At 37.6% G+C, this 18649-nt stretch overlaps 1 protein-coding gene across 1 annotated transcript in view; it reads right to left on the reverse strand.

Moving 5' to 3' along the window:
• Positions 1–494: 494 nt before the first annotated feature.
• Positions 495–18649, reverse strand: part of opcml (opioid binding protein/cell adhesion molecule-like) — a 384261-nt gene continuing 366106 nt past the window's right edge. The window contains exon 7 of the mRNA XM_061963274.2: positions 495–4671. Coding sequence (XP_061819258.1) covers positions 4571–4671 — 101 coding nt within the window. The 3' untranslated portion in view covers positions 495–4570. The remainder of the gene's footprint in view (positions 4672–18649) is intronic.

Below are 18649 nucleotides of genomic sequence, written 5' to 3' on the forward strand. Positions count from 1 at the left end.
TAAGTTAAAGTACCAATGATTGTCACACACACTAGGTGTGGTGAAATTTGTCCTCTGCATTTGACCCACCCCTTGATCACCCCCTGGGATGTGAGGGGAGCAGTGGGCAGCAGCGGCGCCGCGCCCGGGAATAATATTTGGTGATTTAACCCCCAATTCCAACCCTTGATGCTGAGTGCCAAGCAGGGAAGAATGCTGGTATGAGCTTTTAAACATAACCCGTTAACTGCTGCCAATCAAATGGTGAATAAGATACTCTTTAGGGTTCATATGTTTGTAAATCTGACTGTGATGAAGTCAGTGCCTCACCAGCCATCAACCTCACCGCACGTCACTGAAGGAGGACAGTTCAGCTTGTTGTTGGTGTTGTTTTGGCTTTGTTAATAGAGAAAGTTGATCAAACACCTCCTTGTTTGATATACAGTACTGTATATCATCTACTGTGTTTTATATTGTGTTCAAAGTGTACAACACGTTAGTAAAGTAGGGAATTTTTTTGGAAGCTGGAACCAATTATTCATGTTTACGTTGATTGTTTGTAAATCAAGCTTCCACTGTAGGTAGCGCCAGCAAAGTTAAAATGTTTTGATATGTTGCCAGTGAAACATTTTTTATATTTTGTCATTTTTGAACTGAATCTGAGTAAATGCAAGTACAAGTTTCCAATCGGTGCCGTAACTAAGCGAGACGACAAATACGATTCAAAGCATGACTTATTAATGTTAATTAATGGTTACAAATCTTTCATACCATTCCAACAACCACACCCCCAAAGTTAGTCACTTTATATCTCATTTATTCAATCACTAAAATAAGTTTGTGACCATGGATGAGTGGAAAGAGATATGTGGATTTCTCAGAAACAAACTAGTCTCCACTGCACCTTACCCAGTTATTCTATTACAGTGATTCTGAAACTGTGGTACATGGGCGCCATCTACTGGTACGCCAAATAATCACTTAATTAAATATTCAAACACAGTGTTACAGTTCAAACTATGTGTAATGTTACTGTCGTATTAAACATTGTTGTTAAATAAAACCTCTATCTTGTTTTTGATTAATACTTAGGCCTGCTACGCTACTGTATTATAATAATGGTCATTATGGTGGTACTTGGAGAGCCAAGTGTTTTCTGAGGTGGTACTTGGCGAAAAAGTTTGAGAACCACAGTTCTATTAGCTGTGGGAATTTTGACATTTGCATGTTCATCTGGTGAAATGTCTAAATGCTATTTACTTGAAATGTTGTCTGTCAAAATATACATTTCTTCAAAATGTTTAATGACTTTCCTTGTTGTGACCAAAAAACAGGGTACATGTGTCAAGACCTATGTTCCAAAGTTTCCATCATTTGCACTTATTTAATTTCATTTCGTCAGTTTTTTTTTTTGAAAACACCCATACTGACAAGAACAGAAAGCCAGTTGTTAAAACAAATGGGAGGCGACTTGAGTTTACACGTAACACGTTTATGGACAACTTTCAATAAAATAATACAATGACAATATACCACGATAGTGATTATTGTAATCTCCAGCAATGCCAATAAACATACAGGTTTTCATCAACCAAGCCATAAAAGTGCTCATCCTTGAAAATAAAGTACATTTTTAAAAACAGTTATGCATTAAGAATGACAATACAGTATAGTTTGAGTACGTAAACCTAAATTCTGCAAACAAATTAAAATACATTAGCTCATTCTTAATGTTACCTTAAGTATAAAAAAAAACACTTTAAGTTAATGCCAGTAGCAGTTCTCATTTGATAAGAACAATAAACAAATGATTTCATGAAATAATCTGCGATAAAAGGGCCACATCCATTTCTCACCGTTGTTATTTTTCTACTTTTCCTGTTCTCCATGTCTTGTTGTCTACAGCTGACATCTCCAACACGACGTGCATAAAACAGAATGACAAGAATAGCGTTCCCATGTCGCACTCTTACCATAACACGCTAACTTGAAGTTAAGCACAGGGGCCGACGGGGCAATATCATAACACTACATTATGAATCACTTGTGCAGCAAAACCATTTTTTTGTCTCGATGCATAAAAATGCAGCATTAAAATGTGTTCAAACAAAACGAAATGTCCATTTATCACGGTCAGATTGGGTTGAACGTAAACATAAAGTGCATTCATAAAACCGGAAAAGCCTGTGCACTAACTAGACGCTACATTCATTCACGATTATTGGATTACTATGTTTAGAATATGTAGGAGCGTATTTGTGTATAACTCAATCCTCATTTGTGTTAATTATGTTTAATAAACTTACATTAGGGACGTAACCATTACCAGTAATAAACACTTATTAGCGCTGGCGTTTAACACTCGATGAGCTGGACATTTTTCAGTTTTTATTCATCCCTTTTTACTATTTTTATAGTTTCTTCTACTGCAGGGGTAGGGAACCTATGGCTATAGAGCCAAGTGTGGCTCTTTTGATGACTGCATCTGGCTCTCAGATAAATCTAAGCTGACATTGCTTAACACGATAAGTATTGAATAATTCCGCTGGTAATCACAGTGTTAAAAATAACATTCAGAATATAAAACATTCTCATGCATCTTAATCCATCAATCCGTTTTCTTCCGCACTTGTTCATTAATGGTAAGAAGTATTTGATTTATTATTGGTTAACTTCAGAATAACAATGTTATTAAAAAGAATAAGAGACTTATTATACTCTAAAAATGTTGGTCTTACTTAAAAATGCACACATTTAGTTGTATTTAGTGTTAAAAAAAAACTATATGGCTCTCACGGAAATACATTTTAAAATAATTGGCTTTCATGGCTCTCAGCCAAAAAGGTTCCCGACCCCTGTTCTACTGCTTATTTGTTTTTTACCATTTTATTGTCTGGTTCATTTAACTGTATTTTTATAAATAGCATGTTCTGTACTTAATGTGATTTTTCTTATTTTTTTTGTACCTTTTCTGTTTTTAATTCGTACAGCACTTTGGGGCAGTAGTGGCTGTTTAAAATTGGGCTGTATGAATAAATAAATAAATAAAGAGAATAATGATAAACTGCGGTAAAATTTCGGACAATTAGCATTAATATTCAATTTTTAATCCTTGTAAAACCATGGTTGATTGAATGCTAACGTGTATTTCCCTGTCACAAAGAAACACTCTAAAACCTTTAAAAATTAAAACGGAAGATAAACATATTTAAGCACTGAAATGGCGCTTAAGATATGTCAAGGAGCGTATATTGTGTCTGTTGTTAATTTGAATTTTTTATTTTTTTATTTAATTAAGTACTTTTTAAACACATCCAACAATATTGAGATAAATATTGTAACGTGAATAATTTTGGTCACAATAACCATTTGGAGTACTGACATTTTTTTTATTCCCATCCGAATCCCATTTCTAAATCTATTCATAATTTTGAAAAAAAACAAAATAAAACAATTTTAAAGAATACATTTTTTTTAAAACTTGTAACAATTTTTTTTATTTTTTTTTATACCAAATTATGTATATTGCAAAAATTCGTATTCTGAATAATATTCTCACCCAAGAATTGGAATCGAATCGTGAGTTGTTTTAAGATTCACATCTCTTTTAACCCTGATACAAAGTCTTTATATCGTTACATCCCTCATTCATATTTATGTACTACGACCTCTACTATTTATTTTTTTAGATTTCGTACCCCTACAATAGATTGAGGACTTTTTAGTCTGATTATTTGTGTTCTAAATCTGATGTCTGTAACATTTAAAGTGTATGATTCACAACATTCCATACTTTTTATTACCCTTCTTTTCCATATGAAAAAAATAAAAAAATCTGCATTTGTCACGTTCGGTTTGCATACTGCAAGTTACTTATCACACACGTTGCAAAACAACAACCCCAAAAATAAACGTGGTGTATATGCACACACATCTTCAATTCACACGCCTGCAGAGAGAAAACAATTACGGCGCTTTATGGTTACATCATGAACAAAACATCTAACTCAAACGTTTATTTTTCTGTATGGACTGGTACATTTCCTAAGCTCTTATGTAAACTACAATTTCAATGCATTATGTTGTAGGACTTGCCTGAGAATTCATTGTTCAGAACTGCTTATCATGAAGAATGTTTTACTCTGTTTTGCATACAACTGTAAAAATACAGTCAAATTCAACAATCACATTTCCCTTTTATCATTTACTTAAAAAAAGTTAAGTTGCATTGTACACATAGACATTACACAATAATAATCAGAATGTGCACTCCAATATTGGGCAATAAACAGTCAACTATTAACAGGTTGTTTTTTTTCCTTTTCACTTACAAAAAATTGGGAGAGACACATACTCAGTACTTCTATCAGCAATACAATTAGTTCATGATTCCCTTTATTGGATTGATGCCTCACATTCTTGAGAGAGCAGACTCCAATACAAAAGAACAAATTGAAAAAAAGACCTCAAAACAAAAAGGTGAACCACTCCTAGTTTTCATTCATCTTTTTTTTTCTTTTTTTTTTACAGAGCAAACAGTCTGTTCTTATTTGATGCGGAGAGAAGCTTGGAGGTTCATCACATTTCGATATCAGAACTTGAGCAGGTAGAGCAAGGTCACCATCAGCGGGGGGCAAAAGCAGAATTGAGGCAAAACGGCTGCACCGTTGACATCGTGCATTGCACCGGGACCTGCAGGGAAATAATGGAAAACGTGTGCTAACGTTATTGTCATGTACACATGTTGCAAGTCAAACTTGACTCAAATAGAAAGACTGAAATACAGGATGAATCAGAGACATTGTCACAAAAAGAACTACCGTATTTTCCACACTATAAGGCGCACCTAAAAACCTCCAATTTCCTCAAAAGCTGACAGTGCGCCTTATAATCCGGTGCGCCTTATATATGGACCAATACTGAGCCACAACAGGTCTTGCAACTACGGTAACTACGTCGACTTCATTTTCCCCCGTCTATGGCTGCTTACCGTAGAAGAAGAAGCGCTTCTTCTACGGGGGAAATTAAGTAGGGGGCTGCTTACCAGGAAAAATGAAGTCGGCGGCTGCCTACCGTAGTTGCGAGACCTAAACTTCATGTAAAGACCCAAAAATGGCTCCTAATAAGAGACACGCTTACGACGCAGAGTTTAAACTCAAGGCGATCAGTCACGCAGTAGAACACGGGAATAGAGCAGCAGCGAGAGAATTTAACAGTAACGAATAAATGGTGTGGAAGTGGACGAAGCAAAATGATGACCTGCGCCAAGTAAAGAAGACTAAACAGAGTTTCTGAGGGAACAAGGCGAGATGGAACAGTGGGTTGTTGAACAGAGAGCAGTAAGTAGAAGTGTCAGTACAATCACTATTTGTTTTGTTGACATTCCCTTTAGCGCAGCTCCATCTAATGGATGCATAACGTAACCCCAGCCTCTACTGTAGCATCTATTCTATGCGCCTTATAATGCGGTGCGCCTTATATATGAACAAAGTTTTAAAATAGGCCATTCATTGAAGGTGCGCCTTATAATCCGGTGCGCCTTATAATGCGGAAAATATAGTAATTAAAATGGCAGACACGCAGGCCCCGATTCTGAATCTGAATCGTATTTTCACTCAAGAATTGGAATCGAATCGTGAGTTGTTTTAAGATTCACATCTCTTTTAACCCTGATACAAAGTCTTTATATCGTTACATCCCTCATTCATATTTATGTACTATGACCTCTACTATTTATTTTTTCGATTTCTTTCTCCTACTATAGATTGAGGACTTTTTAGTCTGATTATTTGTGTTCTCACAATGTGTTCTAAATTTGATGTCTGAAACATTTAAAGTGTATGATTCACAAGAATCCATACCTTTTTATTAACCTTCTTTTCTTTAATAAAAAAAATAAAAAAATCGGCATTTGTCACGTTCTGTTTGCACACTGCAAGTTGCATATCAAACACGTTATCCAGGGTAAATCCCGCCTAACCTTATCCTTGTCCACACACACAATGGTCGTTTAAGACCCGCTGTCCCCCTCCGTCCGCCGGCGCAACGCGCGGAAAATGCGCACGTCATAGTCACCTCCAGTGTTGCTTTGTGTGCAAGTTCTTAAATTTAACTTATCTGAACAATATCCAGTGTTGCGGTATTTCAATTAACTAGAATCCAGTGTGCTGTGGGGCCCTATTGTAGTGAATCACACCTGAGCCATCATAAATTAATCAAATCTTTTTTGGACACGAAAGTAAACAATGTGACAAAGAACATTTGACAACAATCAATCTAGGGATCTAGGTATCTGTACTGATTGAAAAACATGAACAGTCATGTTGTAGTATCTGTCAAGTATTAGCCCTCATTTCATGTTTTGTTTGTACACAGCTAGCTTGACAGCATATGTACTGTAGTTGTAATAACAAGCATGACGTGCTGCGTGTATCATAAACACTATTATAGAGACTTACTCGATGGGCAGTTGTCTGTTTGGTCAAGCTGGCCGGAGAAGTTTTTTTTTCAGCTGATTTTTGCTAAGCACGCCATTTATGTTGACATAGCTTTACTCCAACTTCCGAATATATTCCCGCAAGTCAAGCCAACCTCACTCTCTCGGCTTCTTGTCTGCTCCAATGTTTCACCCTCTTTGTTGAGCTCGCTTCTATAAGCAGCATTTCGTCCTCCGTATATTCAGCTTCAAAAAGATAAGGTTGTGACCTCATTTGTCTTCCTCTTATCCAGGACATCGCAAAAAGCCGCTGCCTGACCAGGGCTCAGAAAATCTGCAAAGACTCCTCCCAACCCCACCAAGGACTGTTTTCACTGCTGGACTAGAGAAAGAGGTTCCGCAGCCTCCGAAGCAGAACCTCCAGGTTCTGTAACAGCTTCTTCCCTCAGGCCGCAAGACTCTTGAACGCATCATAATTAAATTATCCCCTCAACTCCCCCCAAAATGGATTAACTCGCTGGAATAAAAAAGACAATATAACATACATTCATAAACGTGGACGCATGTGAAAAAGTGCAATATATTTATCTGTACAGTAATCTATTTATTTATTTATTTATTTATATATATTTATTTATTTTATATATATATTTATATATTATTTATATATATTTATTTATTTATATATGCACCGTATTGCTTTTTTATCCTGCACTACCTTGAGCTAATGTAACAAAATGTTGTTCTTATCTGTGCTGTAAAGTTCAAATTTGGATGACAATAAAAAGGATGTCTAAGTCTAAGTCCAAGTCTAATTTGTTCAAAAATAGTCGTCTTTGTTGTCTGTTACCAAGTCTGCAATGGTTAGAGAAAACATGTTTGTTTCCGGAAGTAGGAACACACATTTTCTACCGGAAATGGGAAGTGCGCTGCTAAACGGGAATAAATGCGCTGAAGAAAGAAGTTCCGGCAATGCTTAAAATGACCAAAATACGGTAAATATTGTACATGTTACATATTGTTATGAACGTGTCTGTTACTACAATATATATTTACTTGCAGCATTAATGGAGGGTTTTGAAGTTGTTTAGAGAGCTTTGAAGGCTACAATGATGACTTCCCTTAGACACATTTTGCAAGTGTTTTTTATCATCTCTAGAATCAAAAAAAAAAAAAAAAAGAGGCATGTGTGTTCTTATCTCTCATAATGATTGTAAACGATGGGCAAAATTCCAAAAAAATAGTGCAGTTCCCTTTTAAAGCTAAAAAGAACCCTCATATACCATGTACTGTGATGGATACAACATTTACTCTTGAATTAGACCTCGATCTGGACTGGTTTAGTATAAGTATTGACTTAGACCTGAATTTTCTCTTGTCTCCATTCAAGAAATTAGATAGTTTAACTCAGGATTAGGACAAATCTGAGACTATTTTAATCTACGTCTGAGAAATCAATTTCAGTAAATCCTGGTTTAAAATGTGATTTAGTCTAGAACTAGGGCTTAATCCCTCAATTGGTAACTGGGTCGAAGAGTTTTTGATGGTCATCCCAGACCTGCTTTGGAGCCAGTTACCATGACAAACTCACTCTTAACACACCTGAAACCTCAAGTTAACCATATAAAACATAAGACGATCGGGCGTTTGGTGTCTTTTATCAGAAGGGAGAAAATCGGGACAAAAAAATGACTGATTGTCTTAATGTGTGTACCCAGTTTTAGTCTCTTTAGACCACAGGACAAGGTTCTGGTACTTCATGTTCTTGACTGCTTGTTTACAACGTACTCTTTGTGGGCCTTCATGTGAATGAGCTTTAATTAAGTTACGGTATGTAAGTGAAAGACAAACTTCCACAAACACATTAAGCCAACAAATGGGGCTCTGTGTGTATCCAGCACTGATTTTATGGATTAAGAGCTTTGTAAATGGTTTTAAATGCAGCAAAGTGTTTTTAAAGACTTGACTTCCCCAAGGGTGTGTTTTATTCCCCGTTCTCTCCTCTGCGTACACCAACAACATCAGGTACAGCAGAGAAGGAATGACTCTTTTTAAATATTTAGATGATATGGCTCTGGTGGCACATGTGATTGACAGTAAATCACTGTCAATCAATAACGTTTAAGAAAAGCTCCCTAGTGCTCAATGCCACTAAGACCAAGGAGCTGTGTTGTACCAAATAAAAAGTGCTCTCAAAGCAGTCGACATTTGACATCAGGGGTCGGCTGGTAGAGCAGGTGCAGTCGTTAAAATATTTGGGGACAGACATTGACACGGTTTGTCCTTTACAACACACGCTGATGCCATCAACCTGAAAGGTCAGCAGCGCCTCCACCTGCTAGGGAAACTCAGGACTCAGGTCTTCCAACATCAGTTAGGACACTGTGGTTCTGTTCTACAAATCATAAATAACATCTATACATACTTTCAACATGGCTTCCTGGTACAACTCTCCATCGAACATAAAATAAAACCTTCCCTTATAATAAAATGGGCCAGTAAAGTAACTGGATTCCCCTAAAACTTCCGTACACATCTCTAAACTCAGGAAGTAACCAGGAAAGCCATTCAGATCTGCACCCATCATTCCAGCTACTACCATGAGGCTGCCACTTTTATCAAATTATGATTTGTCTTCAGGATACTTGTAGATATTTGTCGACTGACTTATTTACGTGCCCTCACTTTGACTGTCTGCTCCCCGTCAGCCATGTTGTAGTTTTTAGCGCTTGCATATGGAGTTTACTTACAGATATAAGTTAGAACTATACACTACTTTGTATTAGAAATGGCAACAGCGGAGGATGCATGTGGATGTATGAGCCAGTCAGCCCCATAACAAAAGGATAGAGAAAAAGAAGGAGCTTATTGACTACAACATTACTACAATGTCGGACTCACGCAAAGCTCTTCAGGTAAAAATGTACCATACATGGAGATATCTGCTGATGTCACCCATGGGAAAAACGACACACATGGGCCAAATATCAAACGACTCGTTTGAAAGAAGTACAAACCCCGTTTCCATATGAGTTGGGAAATTGTGTTAGATGTAAATATAAACGGAATACAAGGATTTGCAAATCCTTTTCAACCCATATTTAATTGAATGCACTACAAAGACAAGATATTTGATGTTCAAACTCATTAACTTATTTTTTTTTTTGCAAATAATAATTAACTTAGAATTTCATGGCTGCAACACGTGCCAAAGTAGTTGGGAAAGGGCATGTTCACCACTGTATTACATGGCCTTTCCTTTTAACAACACTCAGTAAATGTTTGGGAACTGAGGAGACACATTTTTTAAGCTTCTCAGGTGGAATTCTTTCCCATTCTTGCTTGATGTACAGCTTAAGTTGTTCAACAGTCCGGGGGTCTCCGTTGTGGTATTTTAGGCTTCATAATGCGCCACACATTTTCAATGGGAGACAGGTCTGGACTACAGGCAGGCCAGTCTAGTACCCGCACTCTTTTACTATGAAGCCACATTGATGTAACACGTGGCTTGGCATTGTCTTGCTGAAATAACAGGGCGTCCATGGTAATGTTGCTTGGATAGCAACATATGTTACTCCAAAACCTGTATGTACCTTTCAGCATTAATGACGCCTTCACAGATGTGTAAGTTACCCATGTCTTGGGCACTAATACACCCCCATACCATCACAGATGCTGGCTTTTCAACTTTGCGCCTATAACAATCCAGATGGTTCTTTTCCTCTTTGGTCCGGAGGACACGACGTCCACAGTTTCCAAAAACAATTTGAAATGTGGACTCGTCAGACCACAGAACACTTTTCCACTTTGTATCAGTCCATCTTAGATGAGCTCAGGCCCAGCGAAGCCGACAGCGTTTCTGGGTGTTGTTGATAAACGGTTTTCGCCTTGCATAGGAGAGTTTTAACTTGCACTTACAGATGTAGCGACCAACTGTAGTTACTGACAGTGGGTTTCTGGAGTGTTCCTGAGCCCATGTGGTGATATCCTTTACACACTGATGTCGCTTGTTGATGCAGTACAGCCTGAAGGATCGAAGGTCACGGGTTTAGCTGCTTACGTGCAGTGATTTCTCCAGATTCTCTGAACCCTTTGATGATATTACGGACCGTAGATGGAGAAATCCCTAAATTCCTTGCAATAGCTGGTTGAGAAAGGTTTTTCTTAAACTGTTCAACAATTTGCTCACGCATTTGTTGGAAAAGTGGTGACCCTCGCCCCATCCTTGTTTGTGAATGACTGAGCATTTCATGGAATCTACTTTTATACCCAATCATGGCACCCACCTGTTCCCAATTTGCCTGTTCACCTGTGGGATGTTCCAAATAAGTGTTTGATGAGCATTCCTCAACTTTATCAGTATTTATTGCCACCTTTCTCAACTTCTTTGTCACGTGTTGCTGGCATCAAATTCTAAAGTTAATGATTATTTGCAAAAAAAAAAAGGTTTATCAGTTTGAACATCAAATATGTTGTCTTTGTTGCATATTCAACTGAATATGGGTTGAAAATGATTTGCAAATCATTGTATTCCGTTTATATTTACATCTAACACAATTTCCCAACTCATTTGGAAACGGGGTTTGTATTATAAATAAGGCGAGATTGTTTTTATAAATATCTCTGCCATGCCTCCATGGTTTGATTTACACTTTTCGAGACTTATGCAGATCCCAAATACACAAAAACAGGTACCAATAGGTAAGAATGGTTGGTTCAGCATAATAGGTCACTGTTTAAGGGAATTTTTCCTATGATTTGTTTTTGTTTTTTAAATGCATTCTAACTCGTAAATAAATGTGTTCAAAAGTCTGCTGACAATAGAGTCTATGGAAGTCGCTCTATTTTGCCTATTAAGCGCTCTAAAAACATTGAAAACACATCTTTCAAGGTTTTATATACATGATGTAAGTATATATGTAATGTAACAGGTGCAATTCATAATATTTAATATTCACGTATTTTGCTAATTTTAAGCATGTGGTGGCGCATTAATTTATTACACCCATTTATTTATTTTCAGCGCATCACTTTGTTCGCTTTTTTTTTTTGACATCATTGACTACTACTCCCTGCACACTTCATGAGAGCCAACAAACATATTTAAACATCACTAACTATACAATGTCTGCTGTCACTGGACTGCCAACTGATGGGATGTTGTTATATTCCTGTTTAGATGACGGATGACTCATAATCCTCGCCAAGAAAAACGGGTGTAGAACCAAGCGTCTTTTCATGTCTTTCTCGCCATTCCCTGGTCTAAATTGGATGCCAAAGTTGACCAAATTGTCAGATTATGTCCTCAACTTTCTACTATCAAGCTAAAAGACAGTATTTATGATCTAGAATAAACTTCCACAAGCTCTGAGGCGAGAAAGCAGCTCACCAATATAGTAGCAAGATGCTTGTTACCCCTCTGCAATAATGCATTGCTCATATTTTAAAACATTTGTAAGTTAAGGTACTCATAAATGGAGGTACCACTGTATTTGAAATGTTTTTTTGGGGGGGATTGCATTAAACTGAAAAACATTTGCCAATCATATGTTGCTAAACAAGGACAATTTTGTATGTTTTTCCTTTCCCTATTTCAGTTGTGTTTTTTGCAGTTGTTCGACACATTATTATATCTACCTGTTAATTGATGTGTAATTTATTGCTCCATTCTCATAGCACCACTGTGTCCTTTGAATTACACTTAGTCCCTGATGCGCTGGTGCGAATTATTGCTGATTCAAGAAAAACAAGTATGCTGTACCATCGAAGTATAGCTGAGCCTGGTTACACAAGCACAAGTGAGGGTGTGCTGGGACCATTTGGTAGAGTCTCCCTCATGTCAGATCTTCAACTCTCACCTCCAGCAAATATTTTCCTGTATTCTCAGAGGAGGAGGCAGAGTCTAAATGGAATTTACTTTGTGCTCCGATTGGCGACGCCGCTGATTGGCGCTGTGGCCAAAAGGTAAGCGGCAACCTCATTGGTGGACACCAAAGGTAAAAAGGGCTGTTAAGAAACAAAGGAGTCATAACGAGTTTGGCTGGCTTTTTGGACTCCTGAAGCAGTTGACATGCCAAGCGGAGTACTCCATCAGCTGGGGTTGAGGTTTGAGAGTTCATTGATCACGGTTTTTAATCCGAGGTTCTGACAAACCATATGACGTCTCAGGCAGGGGAACCAGTGACCTGTTGGCACTGTTTTCAGAGTAGACTGAAGCCTGCTGACCTCGACTGAGTGGAATCAGATCTCTTCAATCCCACTGACACGCCTTCCGTGGAGCGGCAGAGTTTGAAGTAGTCAAGAATCTCCTCAGTGCCAAGGCCCCTTGGGGCGAGGAAATGCGCCCACACTACCTTAACGCTGTGTCATAAACGTTTATAAAATCCTATTTTCATGGTTCACATTGAACTCTGTCAAGGCTGCCCTTTGTCAGCGATTCAGTTAATTTTGTCACCCTTTCACCTGAGACTTCTGAAATGTGAAAAAAAAGTGTTCCTATGTAACAGGGTCAATTATGTCATGTACATAATGTATTTTGTAATGTTTTATTATCGTTATAATTACACAAAATGTGTAAGTTACATGTAAATACCTGAAGATTGTTCGATGTTTTGTCAATGTGGAACCATTGTCTCGTTGTCCCTCCTACTGCAATAATTGCTGTGACACCTGTCTCTATATATGCGTTGGACACGCCTTCCTACTTCCCTTTCGTCCACGACAACAGAGAAGTAGACGTCCACCCGATGACAGAAAAAGTGCATTTATCTCGTTTTTAACTTAAGTTCACTTTCTTGTTCTGTATTCTTATATTTGTGTAGGGGTTAGTGTGTGTGTGACAATCATTGGTACTTTAACTTTAAATATAAAATCAAGCTAAGAACACGCTAGTACTAAATGTATATCTATTTGCAAAGTCTCTCTGTAATTCCTCTGAATTAGGCTTTAGGCAGGAGTTAAAGCTGTTAAACACATTACAATCACTTGGTAGTTTGGACTTTTAGTTAGTTTGTTCGATTTGGTTGTTAGTTCTGTGTATTACCGTATTTTCCGAACCAGAGGGCACCCCGATTTATAAGGCGCACTGCCGATGAGCGGGTCTATTCACGTCTATTTTCATATTAAAGGCACACTGGATTATAAGGCGCATTAAAGGGTTCATATTATGATTTTTTTTTTCCTAAGTTTAAAACACTTCCTTGTGGTCTACATAACATGTAATGGTGGTTCTTTGGTCAGGATGTTGCATAGATTATGTTTTACAGACCATTTTCAAGCCACTTTTTGACAGTCTCTTCAAGATGACTTATTTACATGGCTCCACTTTGACAGCGTCTTCTCCTCGTCATCTTTGTTTTGCCAGTACGTTTTAGCACTTCCATAGCGAGTCTACATGACAGATATAAGTAAGAACTGCTACTTCACTGCATATTAGGAAAGGCAACAGCGGAGGATGAACGTCTCACAACAAGAGAATAGAGAAAGAGACGATCTTCTTTCTCAAGTGTCTGCATTGAGAACAACTAATTGACCACCCAGTCAGCCCTTCCATGACCCTGCACAACAACTGCAGGCTAGAAAATGAATGAATGATGGCGCTCAATATGGTTTAAAACAAAAGTTTGGTACCTTCCGCAGACGAGTACAAGGTCAACAGGACTTGATCCACAATTTTCTGAGCGCAGGAAGGCGACCAAAGTAATGATCATCTTATTGGGCATCATTAACTCTCTTGTATCTTCACCATAGGCTGGATCTTCATCTATTGAGACCATTAATGAGGCCACAGGGTTATTAACCTCAGCTTATTAGGACAAGGTGGCAGGTGTTCCTAATTTGCATTTGCATTTTAGAGGAAATTTGGTGTGAACAGTTGTGGAGTTGAAAAACATCACATGAATCTGACAAACTTAAAGGGGTTATATTAGGATTTTTTTTTACTACATTTTGAACACTTCCTTGTGGTCTACATAACATGTACAGTAGTAAATGTTGTATAGATTATGCTTTACAGACCATCTTCCAGCCGCTTTCTGACCGTGCATGCCTCCACTTCGACTGTGTCTTTTCCCCAACATCCATGTTGTGGTTTTAAGCGCTTCCATATCAAGTCTACAGACGGATACAAGTTCAAACTTTACGCTGCTTTGTATTAGAAATGGCAACAGTGCATCCATGCGCATGTACGAGCCAGTCTGCCCCACAAAAAAAGGGTAGAGAAAAAGATGGAATTTATTGACTACAATGGAGCACTTCTGGTAAATTTCTACCATATATGGCTATATACATCACACTTGGGAAAAACGTCACAAGTTGGGCAAATTCCAAAGGGCTTGTTTGGAGGAGGTATGAAGAAAGGCAAGATTTCTTTATAAATATCTGTCTCCATGATTCAGCACGGTGTACCAGGGGTTAGTGCGTGTGCCTTGCAATACGAAGGTCCTGCATTCAATCGGGGTCTTTCTGTGTGGAGTTTGCATGTTCTGTCTGTGACTGCGTGGGTTCCCTCCCTCCTTCCTCCCACCTCCAAAGACATGCACCTGGAGATAGGTTGATTGGCAACACTAAATTGACCCTAGTGTTTAAACGTGAGTGTGAATGTTGTCTGTCTATCTGTGTTGGCCCTGCGATGAGGCGGCGACTTGTCCAGCGTGTACCCCGCCTTCCGCCCAAGTGCAGCTTGGATAGGCTCCAGACGCCCCCCCGCGACCCCAAGAGGGACAAGCGGTAGAAAATCGATGGATGGATGGATGTCTCAATGGTTGGATTTAAATTTTTTGGGACTTATGTCAAATACATAAAACCATGTACCAATAGGTAAGAAACATTGGTTTTGCATAATAGGTCCCCTTTAAAGCAGTCAAACTGAAGGATGTCATTGAGTGTGTGAAACACAGTGTTGGGACTAACGCGGTAACTAGTAATCTAACGCGTTATTTTTTATATTCAGTAACTCCGTTACCGTTACTACATGATGCGTTACTGCGTTATTTTGCGTTATTTTTTATGTAGTATCGGCTAGAAACTGAGAAGATCTGAGTGTTGCAGCGCTGCTGAAGAGGCGACAAAAAAGAGGCGCGCCGCGCGCTGTCTGTGTGTACGTGTGTGTGTGTGTGTGTGGGAGGGGGCGTGTCTGTGTCTACTATCAAGACGTCATGGCGAACCCCGAAGCCGAGTTTCTTAAAATGGAGATATTTTCAGTACGTTTCTTTTATCGACCACAAAGAAAAGAACATTTTAGTTGAATGTAAGTTTCAAATATGCTGAAACAGCGACAAAAACAACATGCTTCGACGAAGCTAGTAAAGAGACACACACTTCACCTCCACCTCCAACAGCGGCTGGATTTTAATGAGGCACTGCACACTGAAGGTACACACACTCTGTCAATTCTCTTATATACTCTTTCATTTTAAACTTTTAGAGTGTTTGATTATCACATCACTCTAAATGTTTAGACTATAAAGTTCACAAACCTAAAGAGGGATACTAGTGGGCCAGGCTAATATTTCCTTTTCTCTAAACTAAGTGGGGAAATGTGTAGAGTGTTCTGGGCTTCAGACATGATTTTATTTCAGAATTCCTAGAGAAAACGCCTGGTTAGGTTTTATGTATGTAGTGTGTGCCTTTCTTGTTTTACAGCTACGTTGTTATTATGCTGTTTGTTACTTATGTATGTTAAGTTGCAGCTATTTAAAATAGTTTTGTCAATTTGTTCTGGTCTGAAACAAATTGGCCCTTTAAAACATATCTTTGTCTTTGTGTGTTGTATGTAGAGCACATTGCTTAGCAGAGTTCAGTGATGCAAATGCATGTCAAGTTGATCAACAAATTGAATTATTCTCCAGTGCAATAACAGTACTAAAATGAAGGCTAAAAGGGCATTAAATGGGGCCTTAAAAAAAATATATATATATATATAAGTAACTAAATAGTTATTTTCACAGTAACGCATTACTTTTTGGTTTAAGTAACTGAGTTAGTAACTGAGTTACTTTTGAAATAAAGTAACTAATAACTGTAACTAGTTACTGGTTTTCAGTAACTAACCCAACACTGGTGAAACATACATGAAACATACTGTACATTGGTTAATTCCCGATTCTTTGCTTTTTTTAAACAGTCGTTGGTAAATAATAGAGAATCTCTTAGTCAAATGTATACTATTGTTTGAAAATGTTAGGTTACAGTTCACCAACAGACAAAGATAAACACAGTAAAACTGTTCAGACAATTCAGGGACCGCTCTTCAAAGGTTTACATCCTATCTGAGCGTTAGATCTTTCTTTGTGGCTGTTGGCCCTTATAAGTTAGAGTCAGTCCCCCTCATGAGCGGGGTGCCACAAGGTTCAGTTTTAGGGCCTGTTACTACATTACATATATACTTATATCATGTATATAAAACCTCAACGGAGATGTTTGAATGTTTTTTAAGGGCTTTGTAGGCGTAATTGCGCGGCTTCCATAGGCTCCAATGTAAGCAAACTGTTGAGTGCATTTATTTAATATTTAGAATGCAAAAAAAAAAAATATCGGTCATGTGTTTCATAATGATTGTGAAAGAGAGGCAACATTTCATAAAAGTGCAGTTTCCATTTAACAGTACATTAACAAATATATTAACAAATCATTCATTTTTACTGCTTGTCCCTCATCTTTTTGACGAAATAATACAATGAGAAATGACAAAATATGTCAGTGTATATGTCATCAGTCAAATTAGGAGCCTTTGTAACCTGTGTGCTTACTTACTGCTAAAATTGAAGTTTTCTAGTATGTTCATGATGGTATTTAATGCCAAAATTCTTCTTTGATTGCAACAATAAACCTGTATAGGTTTAATATATCATGATAGTTTTTGTTAAAATACAGCCAATAATGCAATTTTTTGTAGCTCTATTTATTTAAATCGAATAATTAATCTAAAATAATTTAGATTGAAATACATTTTAGTATCGGTAGCAAAATATTGATATTGCGACAACCCTATCATATACCATGAATGCCGTTTAGTTATATTTTTTGTTTAACCCTGATAAGATAAATTAAATGGATGCAGTATAGCAGAGGTCACCAACCTGTCGATCTTTGGGACCTTTCCGGTGGATCCGGAATCTATTCTGACAAATAAATGCATGGTGATGTCATTCCCCTGACCTCCCGGAGCCAAACAGGCTCACATTTTCACCCTTAAAGGCACCCATACACCTGGTACTCCGCCGGCGCCAACCTCAAGCGCAGTCTGAAAACCTGAACAATGCTCCTGCTGTGTGACTTGTTGTGTGGTATCCACATTCAGAAAATGATCTTTTGTCAAGGCTGATGTGCTAACGCAGGGGTCGGCAACCCAAAATGTTGAAAGAGCGATATTAAACCAAAAATACAAAAAAAATATCTGTCTGGAGCCGCAAAAAATTAAAAGCCTTATATAGAAGACAACACATGATGTAAATATCTATATATTAGCTATATTAGCCTACTATCAAAGGCTGACGCAAATCTTCGTTGACAGAAATTTTGTATTTTAATTTTTATTCTACACATTTTTGCAACATTGGAAATCATTAGTAAAATGGAGGCTTCTCAGAGAGTGAGATCACTTCTGGAAATTACTGGCTCAGAATTAGTTTTAGATGTGTGTGTCCAACTTTAAGGAAAATGTTGAAAGAGCCATATTAGGCTGTCTTTTTCTAATGGATTTATTACAATCTTTGCAAGCTGGGTAACGTTTGCTGTGGTCTACATGCAGCCAATATTACATACAGATATATAATGAGTAGGGATGTCGGATAATGGCTTTTTGCCGATATCCGATATTCCGATATTGTCCAACTCTTTAATTACCGATACCGATATCAACCGATACCGATATCAACGGATATATACAGTCGTGGAATTAACACATTATTATGCCTAATTTGGACAACCAGGTATGGTGAAGATAAGGTACTTTTGAAAAGAATTAATAAAATAAAATAAGATAAATAAATTAAAAACATTTTCTTGAATAAAAAAGAAAAGAAAAGAAAGTAAAACAATATAAAAACAGTTATATTGAAACTAGTAATTAATGAAAATTTGTAAAATTAACTGTTAAAGGTTTGTACTATTAGTGGACCAGCAGCACGCACAATCATGTGTGCTTACGGACTGTATCCCTTGCAGACTGTATTGATATATATTGATATATAATGTAGGAACCAGAATATTAATAACAGAAAGAAACAACCCTTT

Source organism: Nerophis lumbriciformis, linkage group LG09, assembly GCF_033978685.3.
Source record: "Nerophis lumbriciformis linkage group LG09, RoL_Nlum_v2.1, whole genome shotgun sequence".
Taxonomy (NCBI): Eukaryota; Metazoa; Chordata; class Actinopteri; order Syngnathiformes; family Syngnathidae; genus Nerophis; species Nerophis lumbriciformis.